Consider the following 22,471-nt stretch of genomic DNA (forward strand, 5'->3'; position numbering starts at 1 on the left):
CCCAAAACCTCTTGGGCAATCATGCCTGTGCTCAACGCACCTTGCTGGGGGGAGACTGTAAGGGCATGCCTGGGCAGACTCAGATGGATTGTCAGTGCTGTGGTCAAGCTGCCCAACATCTACCCACAGCCCACTCCTAGTCAAACTTGCAACAGCAACTAGGTCTTGGGGAAAAGGACTCCGGGGTCTCCTGCCTGCAACTGTTGGGGACTTTCACTGGACACTAGGCGGGCAACTCTTGTCTTCTCAACCATCCCCCCCCCCCCCGGGATTCAGGCTGTTTGTTCTCCCAAGGGCAGTTTTCTCTGATCCTTTCCCCACAACTCACTGCCACTGCAAAACCTTCCATTTTGGCTGAAAAGCCACAAACTTCAATGGCAGCTGTGCTGACTGTGCCCCTCTGCCTCAAAGGGAGTATTTGAAATGATTCCACACCAGAGCAAGCTGGGCGGCAACCTTTAAAATCACTGCATCATTTAATGCCAGCAGTACAACGATAGGAGTCTTGAGTCTTGACATTGTTGGAAGACACGTGTAATAAAAAAAGAAAGCAAACAGCCATGCAACCAAAAAATCACTGTAAAAATACCAGTACAATATATACAAATCCCTTTTCAAATAATATTTACATTTTATAGCATTTTTATAAAGCTCTGGCAAGTTTCATTCATAACAAAGATTTAGGTCTACTGAATGGATCTTGATTTACAAAAGTCAGATTGTACAAATGTCACAGAGCAGCTATGTACCTATGCAAGCTCACAAGACAGAATACTCCACAAAGAGCACACTCCTTCACAAGCTTTTCATCAGTTCCAGGACCACAGCTTCTCCACAGAAACCTGCCCACTCCAGCACAAGAGTTTTGGAAGGCTCCTTGGAAATCTGCTCCACACCTCCTCCTCCTGTGGGCTTCAATGTGTCTGGCATGGGGAGCCTTCCCAGGGAAACTGCTGAAAATTCACAGTGGGAAACAGGCTGGGCTTTCCAAGAAAACTGGCTTACATTTGTATCGAAAGGACATAACTTTCTGTCCAAGTGAGTTCTACACTGTGGGTGTTACATTCCCTGGGCAAAACACGGAGGTGCCTGAAACAGTAGGAATTACCAAGGCAGAGATAGGAAAACAATACACTGCAAAATGTTTTGACCCCTCACCCCTTCCAGATTAAACAGAGCTAAGCTTGGGCATAAACCATGCTCCAGTCACCCAATTCATCCCTGTAAGCCCCACAAGCACCTTAAAGCTGTTTGTCAAACTGCAAATACTTTCGCCAAAGGATCCGCATCAGAGGAACCCCTTCATTTCCACATGTGCTTGCAGCCACCAGCTTCACGGAGCTCAAACCCACTATGCTGAAGCAACCTGGCAGCAGCCTGCGCTGCTCCTGCTCCGTGGGGCAGGTGGGCCTTCCCCAGTTAGGCTTGGCCCTCCTGGGCAGGACAGGTGCTCGCCTCTCACCTCTGATGAGCCAATATAGCCCAATCCATTACTGAGAAGACGCTTTTTGAACAGCCATGGTGCAATCCTTTCAGCCCACCCACTCCAAACTGCCTGCCTCAAGAACCTGAAAGCGCAGGTGGATCACATCCCACAGGAGGTTCTTGCCAGGCAGGATCAGGGCAAGAAGTCAATGCTCTTAACTCAAGAGCAAGGCCTTGCTTCCAAAGAGGCTGGCCAGGAGAGGAGCAGTGGGGAGAGATGGAGCTGTCTCCTGAAGACATGCAGTACCAAATGCTACTTACTTCTCCCCCTTTGAGAAGAGAATCTGCTTGCAGCAAAGACCAAATCCATCAGTTAGGAGCGCTGGGAGGACAGAAGCTGGCCTGGCTTCTAGCTGTTTGGCAATTCTGGAAAGACCAAATCTAGGGGGCGGCTCTTAGACGTTACAAAAGGACACATATTTATCCTGGTTTTTAAGGGAATGGGTGCAGTGCAGTGCTGAGCCAGGGCTTTCCAGGATGCTGGAAGGCTATGACTGCCCCTCCATAGAAGGCTGTGGAAACTGTTGGTTCATTGTGGGAATGGCAAGTCCATCATTTCTGAACACTGGTGGTCCGTTTGCTTCTTTAGAGGAGCGCAGAAGACATACAAGCAAAATAAAGAGTGTTATTAATAATTTAATTTCAATACTACAAACTCTGTTTTGGTAGAAGGCATCACTTTTCCAAGAGGCCACCCACCAGAGGCAGTAGCAGCCTGTTCTAGCCTGGCTGAATCACATCTGAATCCAGCAACCCAAGGAAACGGCAGAAGGGGTATTTAAAACAAAATTCAATACAATTACAAAAATAATTCAACATGGTTACTTCTCCATAATAATTTTCGCTGCGCTAGATTCTTTTTTAAAAAAGGCTATGATACACATATATCGTTACAGTTTAGAAATGAAGATATATATATTCTACAGATCAGCATGGCTGACAGCTTCATCCCTTAACGCGGCACACTAAGAAACTGTCGTCCTTTCGTTGGCCTCTCCTCCATTCGACAGACCATAAATACCTGAAGAGGGAAAGCGGGGGGACGCAGACATGGCCCGGCCACTGTGCAAAGAATGAGGGAGGGGCTGGCGGGACTAGCCAGCCCAGGTTTGAAGACACTGAATGATTCTGAGCAGACCTCAAGGGAGCCCACAACGGAACCTGGAGGGGGCACGACACAATACTGCCTGGGGTGGCTCAAGACACTCGTTACTCTCCTGCAAGGTTGTGTGGAGATTACACTCGGCAAAGCTCAAAGGAGGGCAGTACATAGTCAATGGCAAAGAGGAGCATTAATGGAATTTTTTAAAAGTGAGGAACACTGCTGCTTCTTTTGGACACAAGGCTGCATGTACAAGTCCTTTAATACTACTGACAGAACGGGGAAGCTGTTGGGTCAAAGCCTTTAAAAACATCCTTCAGAGAGCCAGCGTCCTGTAGTTCCCCCTCCTGGGCAGGGCTGTTCCCTGCAAAAGGACTGCCTGCCCCCGACTTGGCCACCTGTTTCACCATGCCATACACAGGCGGCACTGGGAGATTGTGGACACCGGGCTGAGTGACCGCTGTCTCTGCGGCAGGCGCAGAGGAAGCAGGAGCAGAGGCGGCTGCCTTGGGCCGTGGCCGATTGTAGCTGTTGTAGCGGTCGGTCACGGGCTCTGGGCTGGGTTTCTCTGCTTCCAGCTGTTCCAGAGCTGACCGGCGCACAAACAGCGGCTCCTTCCCTCTGCCGCTGCTGCCACCTTTGCTGCCTTCAGAGCTCTTGGTGGCTGGGCTCCCTTCACCAGCAGAGTCTGCAGACTTGCAGCCGGGGCTTGGAGTCCTCGGGTCATAGAGGCTGATCCCACTCAGGACGCTGCTCTGGCCAGGGCCTCTGCTCAACCCTCCTGCCGTCAGCAGCCGGGGATCATAAGGTGCTATGCTGGCTGTGGCCTCCGCACCTGCTACTAGGGGGGAGTTGACCTCTGCGTGCTTTGAGGTCCCTGAGGATCCTGGCTCGGAAGCCTTGGGCAGCCGGGGGTCTGCTGGTGCCTTCCGTGTACGGGGATCACTTGGCTTGTCACTTTGCCCAGGACTGCCTGCTGCGTTGACTGTCTTTAATATCCTGGACAGCAGCTCAAAATCCGGAAGGCCGGAACCGGCAGACGGTTCTGGCTGGGACCCAGCCCGTTGCCTGGGGTCAGAAAGGCTGGCGTTCTGAGGCCGGTTCAGGCGTGGGTCGAGGGCAGGCAAGGTCTGGAGAGCAGCTGGGACAGGAACCAATTCCTGCTTCGGGACAGGCAGGGGGATCAGGTCCTCAGGGCTCCACAACACCATGCGCGCAAAACTGGGCTTGAGCAGGACCACATCTTTCTTGATGTGGCTGAACTGCTGCAGCTGGCAGCGAGGGTCCCTAAGGGAGTGGTTTGGCAAGGTATCCAGAGGGATTGTGACTGGCTTGTCCCGGAGGGCCCTCTCCCCTTCTTCCTCCTCTGGGACTGGAATAGCCTTCTGACCAATGGAGGGGCTCGAATGTAGTACTTCTGCTGCTTTGGGGGCCAGTGTGGGGACATGCCGCGCCAACCTTGGATCAGTGGGCCCTGCATCTCCAGCCCCAGAAGGCTCCAGGTTTCGAGACAGTCTGGGGTCACGCAGAAGGCGAGGATCGGCTGGCCGGCCACCTCCCAAGGGCTGGCTCTTCTGAAGGCGAGGGTCGCTTCTCCCCAGGGCAGGAATGGTGTTTCCAGAGGGGTCCTCATGGGGTCTGTTGGAACTCTGCTGCCGTAGAGTCTTCAGGATGGAGCTGACGCTGCTGCTGCCTCCCTCATCCTCATCGCTGGAATACCAATTGCCAGGATCACCTGGCAGAGTGACAGAGAGGGCAGTAAGCCACACTGGCTGCCTAGGAAGCCTTTTCAAGCAGCAACCAAGAATAATTTCAAATCCACTCTTTAACAACATTTTAAAGAAGAACGTCATTCGTGGAAAATCACTGAACCAGGCAAAGAGATTTCCACAGACTCTGACCAAGCACTAGGAAAAAGCAACTCCTGGCAGTCATTCTCTCTTAAGCCAATAGTTGCTCTTATCTCAACTGACAATGCTACAATAGGAGGGGAACAGGGCATTCAACTCCTCAACCTTTCCCTAACCTAAGATGGACTTATTTCTCATCTTTCTCCAGAAGCATAATAAGCCAGTTTACATTGGCACATTGCTTCACTTAATCCCCATGGCAGGGACACTGGGCAGGCTGAGTGTTCCCGTCTCAGAGCTGGTCCGGTCAGATGCTTCAGAAAGCAGCCTGGAGGTGAAGGAAGCCTGCCAAAGGCTGCCCCTCCCCTCCCCTCCCCACCCTTGCCTTCCTCGTGGTCCCGGTCCTGCTTGCAGCCCTCCGCCTGCCGGCGAGCCCTCTCTTCTTCTTGCTGCTTCTGCTGGATCCGAAGATACAGAGCCCTCTGGGTGGAAGGCAGGAAGTCTGGGATGCTGGTGGAGGGCTTCTGCAGTCTTGAGATGCCTCCATCACAAAAAGAATCTGGCTCGAGGGAGGGATCAGGGAAGAGGCCTTCTCCAGGGATCTCCTCATAAGCCGGGTAGCCCTCTACTGGGGAGGGGGTGGGAGAGCAGTGAGAGCACTGGAACAGCAGGCAGCCACTGAGCCAGCCCCCTCCCCAACTCTATAGCATACAAAACACCAAGCCCAACCCACAACTTTTCTCAGGCACATGGCAGACGCTTACCTGGGCCAACCATGAGGCTGGGCTCTAACTCCAAACCTTCTGGGTGCAGGTAGAAGTTGTCATAGAAGTCCTGGGTTGGTGGGCCTGGGGGCATCTCCTCGGGGCCAAAGGGCATCATGGGGGGTCCAGGGCCCAACGGAGGGCCAGGGTTCATCCCTGGGCCCATTGGAATATCAGGGCAGATGTCAGGACAGAGGTCCGGAAGCATGTCGGGGGGCATGTCGGGGGGCAGGTCTGGGTGCCCAGGCCCAGGGAACCGAGGCGGAGATGGGCCAGGGTGCCTAGAGGAAAAGAGAGGTGGGGTCATGCATCTCCTGAAGACGGTGGGCCCTTTATGTCTACTTGGCTGAGACACAAAGCACCTCACTTCAGCCTAGGACAGACAGGCCAGCATGGCTGCCCCAGGAAGTCTGGGTGTCTTGGACCCGCCCTCCACAAGGTCAGAGACTGGACCATACCAATTGTGGGAGAGGCTCCCCACTTTCCACTTTGGCCTCCTGCACCCCCTCTTCCTTGAGGGAAGGCAACACCCACCTCACCCCCAGCTTCTCCGCCAGCTGTCCTGTGGGCCTCACTACAATCTCAAAGAGGGAGGGAATCTTCTTGTACAAGTCCTGCTGCAGCTGCTGAGGCGAAAGAGGCTCGTGGATCGGGAGAGGCATCTGCGGTGGCCCTGGGGGGGCGGGGGGCGGGGGGGCGGGGGGGCCTGCGGGCATGGGCCGGCCATTGGGGGAGGTTGGAGCTGGGGGCCCTGGGGGCCGTGGGGGTGTGGGCAGCAATCCCACCCCAGGAGGTGGCTTGGGTAATGGGTTGATGCCCTGTTTCTTCAACTCCTCCACTTCCTTCTCGTCCTCCGCTCCTGCTTCTGCATCATCCGCCAACATCTAAGAGAAAAGGCGAACTCAGCGTCACGGGCGGAGGGGGATCGGCCCCTCCACCTGCACTGCCCATGGTGCTCAGCCGCAGCCTCCCCGGCCGCTGAACTCCAGGTGCGGGTGGAGGCCCCTCTGTACGGGGGGCAAACCCGGGGCCCGTTCGGCCTCTTTACCTTATCCAGGAGTTCCCGGGTTTCGTCTGTGAGGGGTTCGTGTGAGAACATGCAGTCATCTCCGTTAATGCAATTCCCGGTGGTGTGAAACAGCTTACAAGGGAAGTCCCGTGCAAGGTGTTAAGGAAAGCAGAAAGCAGCCAACGGGACAAAAGAAAACTCTCCCGTTCCAACGACTCACAGCCAGGGCACAACTCGTGCTTACACTGCAACCACGAGGTATTCAGACGGAAACTAGCGTTCAGCCTGCAGCTAGCCAGTCCCCCAGGGAGGAGAGGCAGATCAGGGGGCAGATAATCTCCCCACACCCTCTCCTAAAAATGCTGGACTTCAAAAGGCAAACACCTTATAGGGAAGGATATCATGCATGTAGGGACAGTTCTCTGCTCTGGCGCAGTAACCAGTGATATAAAACTTGCACAGTTCCCTCTTCTTTGGTAGCTCAATATCATGGCTAAAGTTGCAATGTTCTCCCTGTCAGGAAAAATACAAAAGGCACACATACAGCAGAACATCACCACCAGCTGACTGACCGCAACCTACGGGGCCTATGGTGGAAATCTTGCACAGATCAAGGTATGTACCAGGAGTGGGCGGAGAGGAGCTATATTGCCCAGAGAACCCGGAGCAGGCAAATTAGAACTCCAACTAGGGAAAATTAGCTCCACTGTACTATATGGCTGCTGGCTTTTTGGGTGCCTTTTGCTGTTTTCTTCAGTGTATGCAAACTATTCTTATAATCGTAGTCCTGAAGCATAGTCTCTAAATCTTTTAAATCAACAGTGTCTAACAACAGTGTTGAGAGGACACGCTGACACACCGCACAAAGAACTAAGTGAAAAGTGCTAAGAAAGTCCCCTCAGAACACTGGGACAAGGTCTAGAGTTTGCAAGAACAAACATTGGGGGGGGGGCACACTTATGCATAAGGAAATAGTCTGCCACTCCTCGTGCATGCCCAGGGAGAACAGCTGCACTATTCCACAGGAAACGGGAGAGATCTGGTAAGAGATCAAAGCAGCCTGTTTCTCCGTCCCTGGGCAAAGCACCAACCATCTGACTCTTGTTCTAAGGCCCAGCTTCTGCTGGACTGGGCACCTGCATCCTGACTCCTGTAGCTATCAAGCAGTAATAAATGGGCTGGAACCAAGCACATACCCAAGTGCATCTTCCTTCCACAAAGTATTTGCAGACGACTTTTCCTTTCTTATCTGACTGCTGGTGAGATTTCTCGTGATCATTCCGCCTGTAATTCCCACCACTACTACCGCCATCCTATAGGGATCACAAGAAAAGTATTCATTTGACTGATTTATATGTCTGTCAGGCAAAGCCTTGTGAAAAACAAAGCAAAGTATAGGAAAGAATAGTGGCAAGAATAAAAGCCAGATAAAATTAATTTGGCACCTTAAATATCTTCTAGGTGAATAAAAGGCATTTTGCTGGTTTCCTGAGAGAAGCATGCTAAAGCCAGAGCGCCATAATGAAAAAAGCTCCAACTTAGGTCACCTGCATCTCTCTAAATAGACACCAAGCCTACTGTGGGTGCTCTTCATAGCCAGATTCGTGCAGCCCTTGAGATATCCTGAACAGCCCCGGCTACCAAAGTGTTTAGGACCAGTGCCTTCAACTGAGCCCAGAGCCAAGGAGAACGGAGCAGCCTGAACCAGGTGCCATTTTCTGTATTAACAGGAGTTTCTGACTCACATGCACTGAACAGCCCATCTCTATCTATCCTGGAAAGGGCACAACTGACACCCAGTCCTAGCAAGTGGAAGCGCTTGGCATCACCTGGGCCTCCAGATACAGCACAGCCCCTATCAGAAGACTCCACTCCCATTCTTAATCAGCGAACCGTTACCTATACCTGAGTCAACTGCCGTTTCCTGGCCTCTGTCCAATCTCAAGCCCCAGTTATGCCAAAAGCTATAGCAAGAGAAGGGGCCCCTTCCCCAGAGTGTCCAAGCCAGGCCACCCATCACTTACCCCCAAGTCGTCATCATAGTAGTCATCCTCCTCATTGATCCCCCCTGCTTTGCCTATGCCTGATCGGCCACGATGACCTCGTCCCCGGCCCATACCCTTGCCTCCTCGCCCCCTAGAGCCACGGCCTCGGCCACGTCCCATGCCTGTAACAAGACCAGTCAAGTCAGTTCTTCAGCCCCGCAACAGAAGGCCACATCTCCCCAAGAGGACCTCCGGCCATCTGCTTTGCAGAGGCCTCAGGCTGCTGGTGCTCAAACGGGAAAGGGGGCTCAACCTTTTCTCCCTGGCAGAGTCTCCACCCACGTACCTCTCCCCCTTCCTTCTTTGCTTCTGCGATACTGGTTCAACTCCTTGGAATAATCATCGTACTCTTCCTCACCCATGGGCTCCTCCCCTTCACAGAACTGTCATGCAGAAAGAGGAGAAATTAGTGAAACGGGACCATCCCAAGGAGCCAGAAGATGGGCTGAGCAAGAACAAACTTCAACGTTTACCTCTATCTCGTCATCGTACATTTCTTCCTCCTCCTCCTCAGGGTGCTCTCCTCTTCCCCTGCCTCGGCTGCCCCTACCCATGCCTCGTCCCCTCATTCCACCTCTTCCACGCCCACGGTAGCCTCGGCCTCGACCACGGCCACCTGTTGACACAAACCAGAGAAGGTGCGAAATAAAAACGGATCAGGCTCCAGCATCTATTTCCACTTCGGCCTGGTTTGCATATAACATTAAGCTATACTGGTTTTGTTTGATTTGCCTTAGTGTGGTGTGTGAACCAAGCCACTATGGTTTGTTCAAAAAACACTACTTAGTGCTGTGATCAAATGCAGCAACTTAGGGCCATAGTCTTAACTGGGATCACTTTTCATGGGAAAAAGCACAAAGGCATTTGATCTCCCTTCCTGGTTTTGAGACAGCAACATTTCCATGCAATGTTGTACACTAGCCTCCAGAAACCAATGGACATAACACATACATGTGCACACTGCCATTTTAAAATTCAATTCCCAATGTAAAAAAAATGTAGAGACAAAAGACATGACTTGAGAATGTTGCATTACCAGGAGTTGAGTGTACTTTTGGAACCAAAGTCAATCTGGACTTAGAGAGGTCACATGTAAACAGGGGCAGATTGCCAAAATAGGCAGAGGTCGCACAATTCCTTATTGCTGATGAAAGGAAGCAGGACCAGGGTGTCTCCATTCTGTTTGAGACTCCAAAACAAAAACCTGCATTTAAAAAGGCAGCACACACTACCCTACAGACTGCTGTTTTCGGGGTGGGCCGGGGCTTTTGTTCTGTGACCAAACTCACTTGTCAGGCTACACAGTCCCCAGAACCTTCCTCAACCTCTCTGCCAGAGAATTCCCATTCAGTGTCTTGGGGGCCATATAACATCTGGGCTGAAGGAAAAGCAACTGTACCTCTCCCCCTGTGCGTCCCCTCCTTTGCCCTCCGGTACTGGTTCAGCTCCTTTGCAAAGTCATCGTACTCTTCTTTCCCCATGTCTTCCTCCTCCTCCCCCTCATAGTCACAGTAGCCCTCATTCTCATATTCTTCATAGATGGGGTAGTTCTTGTTCTCCATTTTAGAATACCCCTTCTTTGGGGCACTGTGAGAGGATGAGTACTGCTGATGGGACTGGAGGCAAACATACAAATGGTTATGGTTGAACAAAAGAGAGGACATAAGCTGAACTGGACCCCCAAAAGAAGAAATGGGTCTTGACCCACTTTATAAACCAATATTCTTTAAAGCATCATCTTTATACGATGAGCAGAAGCAAATACGACTGATGTGCTACCATTCAGATCTGGCATGGAGAACCAAACGGCACTGTCTCTACTGCTACTCTACCCCAGACATCTGGCAGGCTTATCTACCTCGTGGTTCCCACCCTCACTCCTGGTGTGGTGAGCCACACGTATTTATGGCATTGAGCACTCACAGAGGAGTAGAGGGGGCTGTACTCTCTGTACTTCCGGTGCCCCTTTTCATTTGTGCTGAAGTCAGAATCCTCACTGTAGTCTGAGAAATCTTCACTCGAAGAGGCATGGCGCTGCAAGAAAATACGAATCATTTACCACAACCAGTCCTGCGTGTTCTTATCCAATTCTGGCCAAGGCCTAGAAGACAGCCTGGGCCCAGCACTGCACCAATGATTCTACCCAAGTGGGAATTCTGTATTCCTTTGATACAGTATTTGACTACTTTGCAACTGTCAGATCTCAGGCAACATGCAAAGGCGCTCTGACATGAAAAACTACTGGAAACCGGGGCTTCCAGAACATGGCCGTTCACTAACAAATCAACTATTTTGGTTTCCCAAGGTGTACAGAAAGGCAGCCTGTGCTTTGTTCCCCTGAATGCTTCGGTCCTCTGCTACCAACTGGGGAAGAGGAGGTTAGATTCTCAAGGCTTATACCACAGTACTCACTTTGTGCTTGGATTTCCTTTTTTTTTTAGATCTCCGCTTCTCCTTCTCTCTCTCTTTCCGACGCTTCCTTTTCCTGCGGTGTGTCTTTTCTTCATCTGAGTCACTATGGTGCTTCTCGTTTTTTTCCTTCCTGCTCTTCTCATGTGTCTCTGCAGCACCATTGGGCTCCTCACCCCCATCATCTTCTAACTCTCCTTCTTCCAACTCACCATCCTCCCTGAAAAGATACAGCAGCAAAATCAACTGACTGGAAGTAGCAGTAAGGATAGCCAAGGCAAGTTTCAAAACTGATAACTGCACCAATTACAAAACATTACTATGTCTTTCAAAAATCAGTCTAGGCAATTCAGTGACCAAAACAAACAAACAAACCCCAACCTGATAGCCAGAACAGATTCCTGTAATATTTCCCTTAGAGAGAACAGAAACCTACCTACAAACACTGACTGGTTCATCAACTGCACTACAATTTATATATATATACATACATATACATATATATTTGTTGAATATGCTGCAATTGACTAGATTCACACACTGTGGCAAGCTATAAAATACGGTGTGAATCTGCCAGATATAAAGCAGTACAAGTACACTTGTGATTGAAAGCACCCAACTTTCATCCACTAAAGAGACAACAGAAAAAGCCAAAAGACCAGTACACTCCCTTGCCAGCAATCAACACCCAGATATGCAAAAATCAACACTAGGATTAACACCAGATGAACCATCAAACAGCACAATACACCCTAGTCAAGGAACTTTTAACTCAGGCAATCAACCAAGCAGCAAACAACAGCCCAATCAAAGAACTCCCAAGGAGAGAACAACACCCCTACCAACACAAGCAGTGCAAGCCACGGTATATAAACAGAGAGCAAGGCCCACTTCCTCTTTGCACTGAAGATGTTGCCTAGTCTGGCAATGAAATGTCTGCAAGAAAACAACAAGGCTCAGAGATCACCAAGGACTCCACTAAATTCTTTGTTACCTAAATAGAAAGTAAAATTCACTTCAAGATCAACCTTCAGCTGTCCACTACCAAATTAAGATTTAATGGGATCATTTAGTACACAAAAATGCCTAATATTGAAACAGTTTTGATTCTGTATCTTCCAATATAAAAAACTTAACTATACAGCAACTTCATTCCAAATCCAAAGCTGGAAAACCCATTCTTCCTACTGAAAAAGAAGGGGCCTCATTACCTCCGTGACTGACACTGGAAGAAGGAAAAGCCAGAGAAGTCAGTGAGACTGATCTGTAATAGGACAAGATAAACCAGGAACTACTGAATGATTCGAATAGATTAGCAAGGATTTTAACCTTGCAACTGTTTAATGGCAGCAAGAAAGTACCTGCATTAATTTGAGTGGAAAGACTGAGAGATCATTTCACTTCAGCTACTTGAAATAAGTAGCTGGAGCCAAAATCCTTGAATTCTGAGTATACATCTGTTGATCTTGGGATTCTGGATGAAAAAAAGGTTCATTTTGCAAGTTGGAAGATGAACCTCCCTGGCAAACAAGTCTGGGCAGTAGGTGAATTCAGCTCACATTCACATCCCTCCACTGCAGTAGTTTACAGTTTATTGATGTATGATTAAATTATCTGGATTTTATTTTTGAAAGTTAACCTAAAATCCTCTGACATTTTCACAGCAGGCTCCTACTTGAGCTTATCTTTGGGAATACAGATACATGTTTGGCCCTGATGTAGTGACAAATACTACATGCAGCAATCTTCATAGCCAGCAAGTTTTCATGTTCAAAAAAGGCCAACAGCAGTTTCTAAGCCCACCTCATTGTGTAATAAGATTGCCCTGTTGTATTTCCCTCAGAAGATTTCTATTCTCCAAAAGCAAAACTAAAAGACCCACTCTCTAAGCCATGGATGGTTTTGTGAGTTTAAACTCCAGACTCAGATGCTATAAAATGTGGCAAAGGCATTATCCAATTTCCTTCTACAACAGAGCCACTCTCTGAAGGACAGGAACACAAAGGCAATGATGTTCAAAGTATGTGTTCTTCACCCAATGCTCAGTCAGACTGCAGAATTCACTTGAATAGGATATTGTAACAATGAAGCAGTTGCTTAACTTTGAAAAACAAATCCAAGAATAGTAAGGTTATTAGTAGTTGCTGATCATGATGGCCATATTATACTTCCAGGTTCAGAGGTAAGAAGAAAGATGGAAGGGACTACAAGCTCATATATTGCTGTTGACTATGAGCATTTAGTGCTGGACTTCTTAGGCCTTTGGTTGATGGCTTTTCATAGGGCAAGAAAGCCAAAATAACCAGATGTAATTTGATCAATTACAGTGTACAAAATTCATAGGCTTTTCATATGATAATGACATATTAGATTTATAAGGCTGTCAAATCAAAAGGCAGCATGCAGAGTTAAGAACATCATAATGCTCAACCAAAAACTACTCAGTAGTACCACACTGAGAAAATAAACAAACAAGAGAATTCCAACCCCCCATCATAAATCAATCAGGTGGAATCACAGAACACGCAAGCCTCTGGCCTGTTTGAAAACCCAAGTTTTTAAAAACTTTTCTAAAGGGCAGCAGAGTTGAGGCAAAACAAACCTCAGGGGGTTGCAGAAGGCAGGAGGGAGCAACAGAGTAATTTCAATGGAATTTAGTCTGAGGTTAATGCATAGGGCTGCAGCCTTAAATGCACATAGGTGGAAAGAACGGATGACTTCAGTTCTTACCTGTGCAATAACTTACATAGATATTACCTCATGAAAGCCAAGCCTTCCATCATTTCTGATAGCTATTAAAATGGAATACGCAGTTCACCTTCTGTTAAGGACTCAGAGCAGAAGGGTACAGATGTTACCTTATGCTGTGCCCCCATGTACAGGGTTTTACATGACTTCTACCATCCCTGGGAGGGGGGAATTCTCTATTTTTAGCCTTTAATTTAAAACTTACAGCTCTTGTTCTTTTTTTGCCTGCCACTAGTGTTAAACTCTCATGTCCAAAAGTTTTTGCTTGCCGCAGACATAATTGATTGGTGTGATACCCTTGCTGCAATTATGGCGTGGATATATAAATTGCAGAGGTAACTGTCAACCATCAATCAATAACCCTAACCCATTTGGCAGGGAAAAAAGCACAAGAAAACCAAAATAACCAGATGTAATTGATCAGTGTACAAAATTCAATAGTGGACAAAAAAGGAGTAAGAGCGAAATTCACAAGTAAAATACAATTATTATATTGATTCAACATTTGGTTAAACTCATTAAAAACAATGGGATATCAGTTACTTATGATTACTAATTTAAGGCCCAGTTTTTTTATGAAGTTACTCAAATTATGATTAAGTCTGGATCCAACCCAAAATCTGTTCTGTTATAGAGTCAGTGTAAGGCTGACAGTTAGGAATTAGGAGAGCTTAGATAGATAATATTTATTTCAGTCAATGACCAGATAATTAGGAAAGCTTAAGTCCAACACACCTGGACAGAATTTATCAGGGGTGGGTTGGGATCATCATCATCAATGTGCCACCCGACTCACAGCGACTCAAGATATTTGACATACAATGAGAAAAAAAATGGGGAGCAACTGTTGTGGATGGACAGAGCATTTGTCTGAGCTGTGAATGAAAAGGGATGCATAAAGAAAATAGATGTAATAACCAAAGAGATTTACCAGCTAGCAGGTGATATCAGTATAAATTAGATTAATAAATAAATAAATAAATCTGCAGAAAGATCTTGCAAGAGAAACTAAAAACAACATAAAGGGATTGTTTAGCTTTGTCAGTAGAAAATGGAAGACATGGGCCACCTGCTGGAGAAGATGTGTCAGCCCTTAAGGGTAGACTACAGTAGAAAACCAATGCCACGTAGGTCAGTACTACTTTTACTGTAAAGCTTCAGTAACAGAATCTTGCAAGTCTGAGTGCGCTTCCTCCCTCCCTCCATCTTCATAAGAACTAAGAAGTGGCTTGTCTGAGATGTTTCCTCATGTTACATTCTTGGCTTGGGCTCAGGACCCTTTAATCTGTTGCCTTGGTAGCAGCTCTTCCTCCTGTCCCCCAAGGCCATTCCCTCTTCCCTCTACAAGATGGTAAGACAGGAACAGGTGATGAGACAGGGAGAGAGCAATGCTCCTCAACATCTCTCTTGTGCTATTCTCCCGAAAGGTGAACTGCATTCAAGTGGACCTAAGAAGAACAGCTGACTGAAGGCGGGAGAAGACACCCAAGGTAACAAAAGAGATAATTACAGAGCACCTGGCTATCACAAACAACTCTAAGCCTCCAGGACCAGATCAACTGCATCTGACGGTCTTGAAGGAGCTAGCAGTCATCGCTTCAAGCTCCTTTGAGAAATCACGAAGGACAGGTGTAGCACCAGAAGACTGGGAAAAGGCAAAGGCTGTTCCCTAGCTTCAGAAAGGGGAAAAAAGAGGACCTGAGTTACCACATACTGCTCAGCTGGAGGATGATATCACGGAAAATTCTGGAGCACACAGCAATCGCTTTCCGAACATTCAGAAAAAATGCATGGCTTGGCAGGAACCAGCAAGGGTTTATCGAGAATACATCATGCCAAAGGAACCTGATTTTTTTTTGGATAGGTTGACCAGTTTAGTTCACCACAATGTGGTGTATCTTGATGCGAGCCTAACATTCAATGACATTTCTCATGAGATTCTAGTACAGAAGGTGGAAAATATGGGCTGGACTACGCTAAGTCCATCTAAGAGTAGATGGATACAGAGCTGACTGAGCAAGGACACGCAACAAGCGTACATCAATGGCTCCAACTCAAGCTGGAGGGAAGTGCCAAGCAAAGTCTGCACAACTGTTTTACACCTTTTGCACGGCTCCATTTTAGGCCTTCACTGTTCAACGTATTTATGAATGACTTGGATGAAGGATTAGAAAATACAATTATCGAATCTGCAGGTGACGCAAACATGGAGCGATAGCAAACATCTTAAAGGACATGCCAAGACTCAGGTGGATCTCAACAAGCTGGAATATTGGGCTAAAGACCAGCAAGATTAATTTCAACAGGACAAATGCAAAAACCTACATTTGGATAGGAAAAATCAAAGGCTTGAGAATAGGCTGGGATAAACCATATTGGGCAGCAAAACATAAAAGGATCTGGGTGTCTCGATGGATCACATGAGCCAACAGTGTGATGAAGCTGGAATGAATGAATCAGTCAGTCAGTCAATCGCGGCATGCTAGGCTGCACTGACAGATGTAGAGGATCAGGTCATCATCCCTCTCTAGTCTGTGCTGGTCAGACCACTTTTAGAATAGGGTGTCCAGTTCTGGGCACTGCATTTTAGAAAGGACACTGATAAACTGGGGCACGTCCAGAGATAAGCAATCAATGGGATAAAGGAACTGAGAGGAAAATCCTGCTAGGCACAGTTGGAGGCGGCTGGGGGTGCTTAGCCTGGAGAAGATTGCAAAGAAACGTGACAGCTGTCTTCAAGTATCAGAAGGGCCATCCTTCCAGAAGATGGACAAGAAATCACAGGTTTAAATTCTAAGCCAGTAGATTTCAGTTGGAGTTCAGGAGAAACTTCCTAGTGGTAAGAGCTGTTCAACATTGGAACCAACCACCCCAGGAGATGGTGGATTCTCCTACACTGGTAGTCTGTAAACACCTCCAAGTTGGGAAACGTTGCTCTACTTCTATCATGTGTTCTTTTAACAGAAGTAACCTTTGCCGTTCAAGAAGATACATGCATAGTCACAGAAACCATCAGGTATGGTGTATGACAACTATCAAGCATCCCTGGGACTTGGCTGTCCAGCCCCTGCTTGAATATATCCAGTGACTAGTCACTGTGTTGTCAATCTTTCACTATTCAAAGTGTATGATCTGCCTCACATATTGTTCTGAAACAGAATTAGTTAACCACAATTTATTGACTAATACACAATTGGCTAAGCAATAAACTACAGTTTAGAAACAATGAATTTGTACAATATATTAAGCAAAACAAAAATAAACCAGACTTTGGCCTGGCATGATGTGTAAACTTAATTTTTTTTAAAAAAAAACTTGTTTATAAACCATTTAAAAAAAAAAGTTTCTAGTATTCTAAAATAGAAAATGCTCAATTTCACAAAATGAAGGAATGCCAGGTACAGATATCTGCATCTTTTAAACTACAAGCTGGAAGACTTGCAGGAAGATACTGCTACTAACTGAATACAGAACAAGCTAAGACCTTTCCTCCTGCAATTATTGACAGGTTGGCTTTACCAATATCCAAATGAAAAAAGGAAGCAAAGCTTAGGTAAGGTCTGGTCTTGAGGTACGTTAATGCCTCACTCCAACTGAGCTCTCTCCCTTCACACTCAGTGGCCGCTGCCACAAGCTATTTTGTCCCATTGGGGGCCTTAAACTTCTCCCCAAAGAGCTTGTCAGTTTGCTTCTGGAACCCTGTTCTTTCCAATTAAAAGAACTTTCTCTTCTCCATCTCTACATTGCCTGTTTTTTGTGACATGCTAACTCCAACATGAGTCTTTCATCTCAAACTGGGAATGGGCTAAAGCAAGAAATGATCTCTAGAATTATTCACACACTTCAACAAGCAGTGAAAATGTGCACTTATGACTTCATGACCTAAGCAGAATCAGATCAGGTAACACAATTTTACCAGTTTGAATTGTTCAGTTCTTGAAAAGAACAGAACACCTTTCATTCACTCCCAGAAATGAATGTTTTGGCAACAGTTTGAACAGTACAACAGAGAAAAGATGACCTGAGCTTCAAGGCTATTATGCCTAGTTTCTGCCACTCATTTTCTTGTGGAAGCAGCAGCCTCTTCCACAGCTTGGGATGTCTATGCGTGCCTACTCAGATACAAATTATGCTGCGTTCATGGGGACCTGCTCCCAAATAAGTGCCTTTAAGATTGTTAAATGCCAGCCCTGTAAGGCTGCAATGTCAAAACAAAAAAACTCTCAGAAGAGCTAACACATGGTGGCTTACAGCTGTGTGGCAAGCTACTAACTAGAACTCTGAGTAAAATTATTATTACTGAAAAGTGTATGGTTCTGCCACCTCCAGCTTGCCAGACGTTTTCACTCTGGCTACAGAGCAAAGCAGCATGGTTGCCATGTAGCTATGGTGTTTTCACAGGATAAAGCTGATACTAGGGAAATCGCTAGGCTTGTAGCTAGCCCACCATGGGACTACATTTGCCTACCTCTGCAGAATGCTACATTCATGTAGGAGACTGCCTCACAGTCAACCTGTGTGAGCTCACAGATCACATGACTAGAGCCTGCCAGCAGACCAGTATGGAATTCTCCCAGATGTGGATGAGACATTCCCCCCTTCTCCTGGAACTAATTCAGGAAGTTTTCACACTGGATGCAACATGTATCGCAGAATTCTGGACAAGGAACAGTGCCTGGACATTGGAGGACTTGGCAGAGAAGAGTTCTGCAGACACCAAGATCGAATGAGAAGGAGAAGTGGGATAATTGACCATGCAGGGAAGCTGTATGGTCCAGGCACAAAAATGAGAGCTGGGAAAGGGAAGGAGGGACTCAACAATCACAAGGCTTGAAGAGAGCACAATGTAGAGCTGAAGGGGAGAACACTGAAAATGAGGAGGACAAGTACAGAGAGGAACAATGTCACTGGCAAGCCATGAGCAGCTGCTTACAAACAAAGGGCAAGATTCTCAGTCTTCTGTAACCCAATTTACTAAAAGGGAATCAGTTACAGAAATCCTGGCCTTCTGTCTGTTTACTTTAGCACTCAATTTATCTCTATGTTGGTTAGGGCACAGTTTTCTTGATCCTCTTACTATGCATCACTGATGCACTGGGTATACTGGCTATCTGTTACGAGCTTCTAATATTCTGCAAATGATCACCCTCTTTTCCCAGGCTGAGAATCCTACTGAAGTTATCATATTAACAGGAAAGAAAGGTAATTTTAATAGAATGTCCTGCACTAACTGAGGAAAGAAAAAAATGCAGACTAGACTACGACAGCGCTTCATGTTGTGGCTGACCTCCACTGGAAAAACTAGGGAGAATCAATATGTTATTTAATTTTAGTACCAAAAGTATATATCCAGAAAGTTTTATTCTAGATTCGTGCTAAAAACTAGACAGAAATAACTTTTCTAATTTTATTTCATTAAAAACTAGATGTCTCTGCAGCCCCCTAGCGGCACTGGAGGAGAAAGCTGTGGAAACACTCACCAGCCCGACTCAAGTATCTTCTGGCAGGGTTACACTGTGTTGCAATGAAATGGAAGAGGTGATTCTCCCCCACCACGCACATAAGAATCAGAGAAGCACCAACTCAGACCAGGAGAGGCTGCTGAGCTGTAGCACAGCCACCACCCATTATACACCAGACCCCAAGACTCTGGTGCCAACAACATCAACATTTGGGACTTCTCCATAAATGCAAATGAGAGCAATACAGCCGCAGCACCAGAGTACCTAGCCTATTCTCTGTGAAATGAACCCCAAAACCAGAACAGACCACAGTTACAGCTAGACAAAAAGCAAAACTCACAGCTAGTGACATTTTAAGCAACATTATTGTTAATGTACAGAGTAGATTTTTACCTGCTATGCTAAAAATGCACTTTATTCAATAGGTAAAAGCATACCTCTAGCATTATACACAAGATGATTAACTTTTAAGAAACTCACTGATCAAACTGAGTACTTAAAAAAAAAAAAAAACAGGCTGCTTCCACCAAGAAGAAATCCAAAAAAACATTCGCCTGTGGCTAAACACCACTCATATGTAACTTGTTCAGCCTGACTATATCTTGTGGACTTCCATCAGAGTCAACATCCCAGCAGAGCTTCAACAGAGGCTAATTTAGTTTTGGATTTCTACTTCCACAGGGGAGCAAGGAACCCTGCCTTTTATTGTGAATTTCAAAGGCAGGTTCACACCCTATGCCACTGGCTTGGTTAATTTTCCTTTACTTTTTTAAAATTCAGGACATCTGTACCTTCAAGACCAAATATGGAATACAGTTCACTTGACCCTCTTTGCCAGGTCTGTGCTGCAGCTGTTATCTTTCGGAGAACTGGTGCAATTATGGAAGCCTTTCAGTGCTAAGCCACCTCCATGCCTGCTAGCAAACACAATGCCTGACTGAAGAGTCTAGAAAACTAAAGATGCTACATTTTTAAAGAATTCTGCTGACTCACAACAGTTAACACTGAGCCAATTCTTTCAAGAAGGCACAGGCCAAATTCAACAGGGCTCTCTCAGAGCAGAAGAACAGTGGGAATTTAGGAGATGCCACAGCTTGGACTTCACAGCAGCAGAGGAGGAATCTCCCAATCCTAACTCAGCTGATTTTTCCCACCTTTTTGTGCAAAGCTATCTAGAGCAAATGAAAGGAAGTTCTGTATAGCATCTACTATCCACGCTAGCATATTTGGGGTATATAACGAACTACTGGACCAAGGATCAGAACTCACAATATAAAGCAAAACATGTTTCTGGTATGCTATTCTCTCTCTGTATTTCTATCTGAACTCCCAACCCCATTTTGCTATCAAGAAAAAGAATCTGATAAGCTCCAGAAGCTCTGGCCTATCTACCTAAGATTTAGAAATATGTCAGGGAACTGCTGACTAAGAGAAAGCTCCATAGACACATACTCTTAATGATTAATTTAAGATGATAAACCTGGAGCAGCAAGTTAGCAACCTCCATTGAAAGCTGAAGCCAAATGGTAGTTTTCAGTCACTCTCCCCTGCCTCGCTCTCATGTGGATCCAAGCTTCCTATGAAATGACTCGCAAAGAAAAGTCAACTAGACTGGAAATTTCTGAAAGGTCATTTGGAAACAGAAGTAAAATGGTTAAATGTTTCACATATGTTATAGTGAGCTGTTATAAATACTGAAATGTGTCTTTTGAGATAGTATATTAGATGCTTTATAAAATACAATATTCAAGTGATATCCACCTCATCCCAAACTACAAACATTGGCCAAATTACTAAGCCTATGTTGGGCATCAGGTTTCAGGACCAGAAAGGAATCTAGGAAATTCTACCCTAGCCAAAAACACCAGATTGATCCTACAGTGTGAATTCAATGACACCACATAAAAGAGGCAGGAATTACAAAGGAGGATACAGGCAATGGCTTAATGGTGCATTAGTATTGTATGTTGCTTGTTAAAAATCCCCAACATATTTCCTTGTTTTGTAAAGTCAGATTTTCTAGCACATGAGCACAAAACTATCTTGGTAGGCAAGAAAAGAGGAACAAACAAGGCAACATTATTTTAGATAAATGAACACGTGGCTTTCATAAACTTTTCCTCCCCACTCAGAAAAAAGAAAATAGTGTACTAGGGGACAGCGTTATGCTGTTGATTTACAAGAAAATACCGGAGTGACTAGCTTTGAAGAGGATTGGGTTCCGGGCTTGGAAATAATCTAATGGACGCTACATGGAGCACTGCAATTTGGCTTCATTGATCTTGTGTGGGGAACAAGCATGAACTGTTCACATGTGTGTGGTTAACAAATGGGCAATGAAAAGAGGAAGAAAACAGTGGCGCTAAGGTGCTTACACTGTACATATCTATGCTCACCTTGATTGAGGGAGAGGGCAGGAGAGTGTGTGATGACTTTGGGGACACTGTGATTGTAACACTTTGGAGTTGCTTACAGTTTTCCATTTAGCCGAGCCAAGCTGCATGGACTGCAGCAGGTTCAGGTTCCACATAATGGAATGAAGATGGAGTTTGCAGACCAGGTACACCTAGGCAGAACTCAGATTTGCTCTACAACATTACAGTGGCCTTGGGCTTTTTAAAACCAACAAAAACGAGTGCGTGCTTCTGCGAGTACTTCCTTAAGCTGGGTCGCCCGCGGCCCCCATCAGAAAGGGGCACGGGTCTGCCGTTCCTGACACGAGACGGGGCGGCCTTCTGGCCTTTGTTTGCGCGGCGGGAGAGAAAGGAACATGGTACAAACGGAATTATGCAAGAAAACAGGTTACTTACCGACCCAGCCCTCCTCACCTGAGAGGGAGCGCGGGCGGGGGGCTCCGCGCCGGGAGCCGCTCCCTCACCTGGGCGAGGGGCCCGCGCGCCCGCCCCCCTCATTCCCTCCCCGCGCGCTCCCCCCGCGCCCGTCCGCCCGCCCCCCCGCGCGACCCAGAGAAGAGAGAGAGAGAGAGAGAGAGAGAGGCGGGTACTGGACCTTTCGTCCGGGCCGGGCCCGTGGAGGTGGTGTTGTTGGAGCGGCCGGGCGCCAGCGCCGCCGAGGCCCGGGCTGCCGAGGGCGCCGTGCAGGAGCAGGGAGTTGGCGGCGGCGGCGGCGGCCGGAGAGGGGGCCGGGGGGCTGGCGTGGGGGCTGCTGGGCGGAGGCACGCTGGGGCTCTCCACCGCCATGGGGGGGCGCGGGCCGGGGGCGGGACGGGCGCGACGGCGGGGACGGGGCACAGTCACTGTACGGGCGGGCCTGGCGCCGCGCTCCGCTCGGTCGCTCGCTCGCTCGTGGGTTCGCTGGCCGGCCGGCAGGCAGGCGGCAGGCAGGCAGGCAGGCAGGCAGGCAGGCAGGCGGCGGCGGCGGGCTGGCTCCGAGGCTGCACCACACAAAATGGCGCCGGCCCGCCTGAGAGGGAGAGCGACGCCCGAGCCAGCCAGCCAGCCAGGCGCGGCGCGCGCGGCCACACCCGACCCGAGACGGCGAGCGCGGGGGCAGGGCTGTCGGCGGAAACGCCCGAGCGGCGCCGGAAACTGCCGGGCGCGCCCGAGCGGCCTACATCGCCCCGAAGGCGGGGCGCGG

General features: G+C 47.6%; 1 protein-coding gene across 1 annotated transcript; it reads right to left on the reverse strand.

The window, feature by feature from the left end:
- Positions 1–453: 453 nt before the first annotated feature.
- On the reverse strand, positions 454–22,384 carry ZC3H4 (zinc finger CCCH-type containing 4). Its single transcript, XM_063312076.1, has 14 exons — positions 21,884–22,384; positions 10,668–10,884; positions 10,179–10,289; positions 9,655–9,871; positions 8,729–8,871; positions 8,542–8,638; positions 8,235–8,377; positions 7,407–7,523; positions 6,612–6,723; positions 6,250–6,359; positions 5,736–6,085; positions 5,202–5,482; positions 4,823–5,062; positions 454–4,322 (listed from the first exon to the last, which is right to left on the reverse strand). Exons 1-14 carry the CDS (start codon positions 22,072–22,074, stop codon positions 2,854–2,856), a joined length of 3,798 nt encoding a protein of 1,265 aa, XP_063168146.1. The 5' UTR covers positions 22,075–22,384; the 3' UTR covers positions 454–2,853.
- Between the last annotated feature and the right edge of the window lie 87 nt (positions 22,385–22,471).

This window comes from Candoia aspera, chromosome 10 (assembly GCF_035149785.1).
Source record: "Candoia aspera isolate rCanAsp1 chromosome 10, rCanAsp1.hap2, whole genome shotgun sequence".
NCBI lineage: Eukaryota > Metazoa > Chordata > Lepidosauria > Squamata > Boidae > Candoia > Candoia aspera.